Genomic DNA, 7704 nt, shown 5'->3' on the forward strand with positions numbered 1-7704 from the left:
TGTGTGTGTGTGTGTGTGTGTGTGCGTGCATTAACCTTATTTTTCTTAGACACTGTTGTCTCTCACCCCCACAATGGTTTATACATTCATATACACAGCAACTGCTAAACACAGAGAAGGAGGGAGGAAAGCAAAAAATGGACATGCATTCATGATTATGGTAATATGCTATGCAAATGCAATGAATGAATAAGTGCTGAAACAAGTGGTTTTGATTGCATTAATCGATTAGTGAATCATTTATAAAGCAGAAAAAAGACAAACATTAGCTTGTTCCAGTTTATTTAATAAGTAGATTAGTTGCTTTTATATAATGTCAATCCAAACATTGGAGTTTGAAATTTTGGTTGGACAAAACAAGCAATTTGAAAATGTCTCCTTTAATCTGAAATGATTTTATACCTTAAAGCTGGAATCCATTTTTTTAAACATAAAGTGAAATGTTTTCATGATAATGTGCTGAAAAGACTATTTGTTTAAATCATAAAATCGAATTTAGTTGATCGACAGCTGCTTTGATCATCTGCTTTAAACTGGTGAAGTCAGTTTGTAGCTATGCCAAGTAGGGGTGTAACAATGCACATATTAGTATTCGCACTGAATTGCACAGGCCGTACTGTACCGAACCGCACCGGACCGCAATACGCCAGTATGGCGTAAATAGCATCAAGATGACGTAAATATGCCAAATGTACAGGCTTGTTTTGGTTGCGGTGCGGAACTTGCACTTTTATTTGAGAAGTATTATATTTATTGGAGACCCTTGTTGTCTGCAGCAGTATTTTCTTTTATATACTGAAAAATATCTATGCAATTGTATTTTTTTTTTTTGCATTTTTCCTCTTAACTGAGAACAGTACCCTACAGAACCGAACCGTGACTTCAAAAACCAGGTAAATACCGAACCGTGACTTTTGTGTAACGTTTTACTCCTAATGCCAACCATTTGCTGGTTTCAGCCTCTGTAATGTGAGGATTATACTTTACTTTTTAATATTGTTGTTAATAGAATATCTTTAGGTTAACAATTTCGCTATACACCAAGCAATTTGAGGATAACACGTTAGGCTCTTGTAAAAAAAATATATATGGGTGGGTACTTCTTACTTAAGAAAAAAGTAGCAATAGAACAAATTAAAAAAAAAAATCAATTGATTGTTGTCAATGGAAATAATTGTTGGGTGTAGTCCTAGAATTAATTCTTAATTAATTAGTACTACATACTGTGGGATAATATGAAATTACATTTTATGATTATCATGGACAAAATATTTTCGATTCATGATATTGTCCTGAAAATACTCAAAATATTCTTAAAACTCTTAAAATGTTTTTAAGTTTACGTTTTGCTGAGAAACTTTGGTATATTGAATTTGCCCTCTTGGGCTGTTGGAATTCACAGAGTGCTGATCACCCCTACCTCTGAGGTGACCAGTAAACACATTTAATTTGATTGGATTACAGATAGGACACAGATAATCTTTGTGTGTAAAACAATTAAATAATCTTTAAGAAGTTTTTTGTTTGTTTTTGTGGTATAAAATTGGCTATCTGCATTTATTCCAACTATGGAAATCCACCATGATTGCTATATTGTGTTTTTTATTCAAATAGCAATAAAACCGTATATCCTCCCATCCCTAGTACTACTAACTTTGGTTTAAGGTAGAGTGGACAACTCAGTCAGGACACAGCAGAGAGAGTTTTTCAAGGCTAAATCTTTTTGAACCCACATCATTTATAGCTTGTAAATATGATACTGATATCTTGAGGAATGTGAGGTATGTAAATACAACATGGTGGACTTTCTCAGGGCAGGCATTAATGGTCTAAAGATCAAAGGGTCAGTGCCAATAGGAGGAGTTGAGGGTGAGTTGTACTCCTTCCGACACGTTAATTGGTAGTGCCTGGTGTGTGTATTTATAGCCATTCTGCCTTAACAGGAGGAAGGGAAAAAGGAAAAGATGAAGAGTAGAATTTGAGGGTGAGGCCGGAACAGACAGAGACAAACAGTGTGAGGGGTTTATTTGTCGCGCCATCTCGATACTTTGCACGGCTTCTCTTCCATCAATGTGATTGTCAGTACTTGCCTGCTCGCTGCTCGGTCACAGTCGGCATTGAAATCACCTCTCATTCCTTCTCCTTACTCTTCCTACTTCCATCTTGTCTCTCTCTCTCTTTACCTCCTCCCTCTGTTTCTCAACCATTTCCTACATAAGCTCTCAGCTCCCCTCCACTGCATCTTTCTTATTGTTGCTTCTCTCTTTTTTTACTTTCCATCCATCCATCTCCTTCTGTTTAACTCTGTCTCATGCATCACACTGCAACTGTCCTGGGTACAAACCAAGTCCCAACCTCAGCGATTTTTACCAGCATCCAATAAGGAAGTGACAAAAACTGTAGTAGACCGGAAGGGCCACTGGGGGTGGTACCAGGACTGAGCAAATTTTCTTTGACTCACTTGTTAGACAGGCCATTTTCAAAGTCTTATTAAACCTATTTACAGCCTGGTCCACAAAACCATTTTAGTCTGTATGTTTAGGTTATATCTCCATGACAACACTGAGGGGGGTGAATTTTTTTGGACCACGCTAGTTTTTATTCTTTTGGAGGTTAAAATGTATTGGCGCGATCTCTTGAGTGACAGCTCTCCGCCCGTTGTCCCTCACTTTGCCCACTGAGTGTCCATCCTCACTAAGGCATGCACTCAGACAGACAACAGCACTGCGTGAAAAAAACCCTCAGTCCTCTCCTTTATTTGAAAGGGGCTGCTCTTTTGGCACAGTGGAGGCTACATACAGAGGGCTCTTACAAAAAAATCAATGGGACGTTCTTCAAAAAATAGTGGTCTGAATGCCCACTAATTTGGTTGTGGCTAGATTTGGAGAACAAATCCTATGGCATAATAATGCTAATGATTTTGGAATGAAAGATTCAATGATGACATATGGATGTAATGTTCTGGTGTATTTCCTTTATAAAGCTGAAACACTTCGCCCATCAACTCTAGCCTTCTTCATCTCTGTCTACCTCCTTTTCCCCTCCTATTCCATCCGGCTCTCCTTCTCTCTTTCCATTCATCTTCTTCATCTTCCCGCTCCTCTGGCTGTGTTTTGCATTAATCAAACTGTGAAATGGTCTCTTGCTGGCTGAACACACATTTGTCCCCTTCACCTCCTCTCTTCCCCCTCTCCCCTTTCCCTCTCGCCAGTGGGTAAACAGACAGAATACCATTCTTTCTTTTGTGTTGTACAAAGAGGGAAGGAATTGCAGTCACTTCACACGAAGAATTGACTGTCAGTATGGAGCATGGCTGCATCGGGGAGGTGCCTGTGTGTGTGTGTGTGTGTGTGTGTGTGTGTGTGTGTGTGTGTGTGTGTGTGTGTGTGTGTGTGTGTGTGTGTGTGTGTGTGTGTGTGTGTGCGTGCGTGCACGCAAGTACTGTCTTTGGTGTGCGGTCTGGAAGTGTCCATGGTAACCTGTAATCATTGTCCCACAACTCTGTATTCCTAACATAAAGGCTGAAATAATTGCCTTTTTTCTTCTTTTTTCAGTTTATCTTCAAACAGAGACACTTAAAGTATCAATAACCAATGCCAGAAGTAGCCTACAGCCCAGCTAACTGTTCATGCGGATTTGACATCTGTCGTCTTATCAGTATTTTCTCCTTATTGTTTTTTCTTTCTTACTCAATCAGATTGAAAGTTATTGCAATATGTTGGCTACCTGTGTCTGCAGACAGACAGACAGAGAGTCAGCTAAAGAGACTGTGGGAGAGAAGTGGGTCAGGAGTCATTGCAGTGTCATGGTGAGTCTTATAAAGACCACTGCAGGTCTAACAAAAGGCCGCGATTAAGGCAGTTAACGCTGCCACAGGAGTGAAAGAAGAAGAGAAGCTAATCATTTGAAAAATGTGACACCTGTGCTATATTAGTGATAGCACTAAATCAAAAGACATAAGAACAAAAAGAATACTTAAGTCGTGATTAGAAAATAAGAATAAATTGTGTTGACTGATGGGATCTTCCATCAATCAAAGTTTCTGAATGATGAGATTTTTCTGAGTGAGGACCCCTTCCTTGTCAAAAATTGACATTTATATGCTGCGAAACAGACAGGAAGGAATGTAGAGAATGGTGGTTTGGTGGTTGCTAGGTGATGATACAGGCATTCTGTTGACATGGTGAGGAGGGGTCATTCGGTGTGCTGGACTGAGGAGGATTAGTGTGTGTGTGTGTGTGTGTGTGTGTGTGTGTGTGTGTGTGTGTGTGTGTGTGTGTGTGTGTTTGTTGTGGCCTGTGTGTTGAGAGTCTTTCAATTCTTACATCATGTATTTGATAAATATTATTACTTAAAGTGTGTTGTTAACATGTTAAATGAAATAACACATGTGCTGCTTAACAGAATGGTCCGTTGACTTCTTCCTGGTCTTACTCTTCCCTTTCGCCTCCCTCTGTCAATTCTCTTGCATCCTCCCAACACCAACGACCTTCCATAACTTTTTCTCTCATCCTTATCTTTATTTTCTGCAGATGAGTAACAAGCGCTCCAACAGTTTCCGGAGAGCCATTCTTCAGGGGAGCCGGCAGCTGAAAGGCTGTAGTCTCAGAGATGAGGCAGGCTTGGGGCTGTCCCAGAGGCTGGTCAGACACGTGGCCTACGAGACGCTGCCCCGCGAGGTCGACCGCAAGTGGTACTTTGACAGCTACACCTACTGCCCGCCTCCCTGGTTCATCCTGACTATCACCATTGCAGAGGTAAATGGTTTGGGGAGTGAGTAACATCATGTCATACCCTGTGTCATTGAAGGTACACTATGTAACTTTGGGTGTGTCGGAGAAGTGGACATTTTTCTAAGGTATATGCTCATAACTGAATAAGCAAAACTATGCTCACAGGAAAATTGGATCCCACGAAAACACTGTTTTAAGTTAGAAAGCTTCCTGAAAAGTTACTGTTTCACTGTTGTTGTTTAAAGCAGCAGGGCCCACAGTATGGTTAACAAACATATTCTAGTCTTACGTTTGGTTCCAGGTTCCTCAAAATAATTTAGTTTTGATTTATGATGATAGAATGATATTCAAAGTTATTCGAAGTCAAATCAGTGCCACACAAACACAAACAGGAAGAAGAACGGTCCAATGTGATGGGTTGTGATTAGCCACGTCAATCTTGAGATAACATCCCTCTGTTCAATGCTATTCCACTAACAGTAGCCTAAGTATAATCATAAAACAACAATCGCAGCAATGTACCATCAAAAGGCATGAAAGAAAAGGCAACTACATCCACTTTAATATGGATATAAACAATGCAGATTTCAAAATATAAAAATATTTGGTTTTGCAAATATTTTGTGGAAAGGATGGAAAATTGTTCCACTCTTTTGAGATAGGCCTCAGGGATGTTTATTACAAGAAAACTCCATATAGTACCTTTAAATGTAATATAAGTATCAAAAAGGCTCGCAAGATGGGAATATGATGCCCTGCAAGAAATGTAGATTTATGGCATTACTTACATATATTACAAACGTTTGATGAATACCTTGGACTCAATATTATCATCTGTGTTCAAATGAGACAAATGACTTCAATATATTCAAGTATTGATATTCTTGTGTTTATACTTAAAACTCTTACTCCTGAAACGTTGCTTTATTGTATGTTTTCCCCCTGCACTCTCTCAGGTAGCTGTGTTCATGTATTACGGCTTCCAGCTGGATCGTTTGGTCTTGCAGGTGTCCAGCCCTTCCTTTCTAAAGAGCCCGTTACCTTACCACCCCCAGCTACGCGCCCAGTCCTGGAGGTACCTCAGCTACATCTTCATGCACACTGGGTGAGTTGCCATCACAAGATTTCATATTTTGGAGCTTTATAGACCAGACACAGTTGAAAACAAATGCCTCAATTATACATTTTGAACGAACACCATAAGAGCTGTTTACGTCAGTATTGTGATCGCTGCAAGAAAATAATGTGTTGATGAACACAAACTAGAGGGTACTCTGCATATGTGCAAAGTCTCGTGTCATTGGGGTTTATGGCATATGAAAAATTCCGGGAGTCAGAGCTTGTTACATAATGGCTTCATTAACTGAAAAAAAAATACGCTGTATAATTAATTTCCGGAGAAACACCAACTGGAGGCAAATGAATCCCTTTCAGCCACGATGGAAAAAATGCAGATAAGCGAGACAAGACGGGGGATTTTGAGTTACTAATGAATCTTTGGGATGCAATTCCTAATTCTCAGTGAATTCACTTCATGGGAAGTAACTTAACATTTCAAGTGAGAAATAATTAGGTGGGACGCCCAAAGTATCACGTTCTTCAACTAGGATGATGATTGGATTATTTGTGTAATTTATACATAATGCAATGATGCTGTCACATCTCAGTGTGGGGAACATTTGTCTCCATAATCACTTAAATAAACCAATAAATATGAACTCAACAGATCATTTACTAAAACCCACTATTATAACTTTTCAGCCTACATCCTCTCCTCTCCTCTGCAACTACTTTATTATAAGCTGAGGCCAGGTCATTCAGGTTTAATTACCCTCCTGAGTAAATGTAGTCTCAGGCAATAGATGGAACTAATAAAATGGTAATTTAATTAGGAGAAGCTGGCAGTGCCTGGGGAGGGGAGAGGCAGGTAGGTATCAGTGTGAGGTTAAAGATGAATTGGAAGGGACAAATGGAAGTAACAAAAGAGGGAGGTAGGATGTTTAACATGCACTGATAACATAGGAACATATTGAAATGATCTTTGTGGGAAGTGGCTGTGGGACTGAGTCCAGTCTGATGGAGATGGTATAATAGGTTTTGTACATACAGTATACTGCACACACTTGTTTCTACACACATTCAGAGAGTGAACAAAAGTACAATTTGTGAAAATTATCTTTCGAAAATACAAAGTGGAAGAATAACAAAAGTTTAAGCTTCATTTAACTTCAGAGGGAATTTTAGCCAGCTCCTTTTTGTGCTTTGATGCAAACAATCAGACATTAAATAAAAAGCAATTAGGTACGTTGTCTGCCAAACCTTATCAGGTAGCTTACTGCAGCAGCATTGGCTTTCCGTGTGACATCCATTAATTGTGTCAAAGATATCTTTCTTCGGAATAATTGTCCCATTTTTATGTGGATCTTTTATTTATCCCCAGCACAAACAACACAAAGTTATTCAAATGTTTTAGCAAAACATTATCATGAATCGCATAAGGTTATTGTGCCTCTATTAGTTGGTCCTGTCATTGTCTCTAACATTGTGTTCTAATGTGCCTCATTATCTTTGACTTTGACTGCTGGTGGTGAAAGTTAAATCTCCTTCACTGTGATTATGCAGTCATTGCTGATTGTGGGAGCTGCCTACCACTCAGCATCTGCTATACTGTATATTTCCAGACAGGGTAGTTGGGATGCAGTTAATGTAAATCCAAAGTAAAGTACTGTAACACAAATCCAAAGTACACACATTTAAGTCTTTCCAGATAGACGTCTAAAGTTATTCATCATCAAACATCGCAAATAATGTATTTAGCCATATTTACTGAACAATGACAGAAAACATTGGCGCAAGGATGCAATGACCTTTAACAAAGGTCGAGCACAGGAATAAAAACCTCAACACTGTGTGCAGGCTGACTTGCTCATTCACACACACACACACACACACACACACACACACACACACA

The 7704-nt window shown here is 39.3% G+C and overlaps 1 protein-coding gene across 1 annotated transcript in view; it reads left to right on the top strand.

Annotated features, from left to right (window-relative positions):
- rhbdl3 (rhomboid, veinlet-like 3) overlaps window positions 1-7704 on the top strand; it is a gene marked incomplete at both ends in the record, with an annotated part of 56424 nt that overhangs the window by 35809 nt on the left and 12911 nt on the right. Inside the window, 2 exons of the mRNA XM_080029269.1 lie at window positions 4533-4757; window positions 5690-5838. Of these exons, the coding sequence (XP_079885395.1) occupies window positions 4533-4757; window positions 5690-5838 (374 nt within the window). The remainder of the gene's footprint in view (window positions 1-4532; window positions 4758-5689; window positions 5839-7704) is intronic.

This window comes from Ammodytes marinus (assembly GCF_949987685.1).
Source record: "Ammodytes marinus genome assembly, chromosome: 6".
NCBI classification, from domain to species: Eukaryota; Metazoa; Chordata; class Actinopteri; order Uranoscopiformes; family Ammodytidae; genus Ammodytes; species Ammodytes marinus.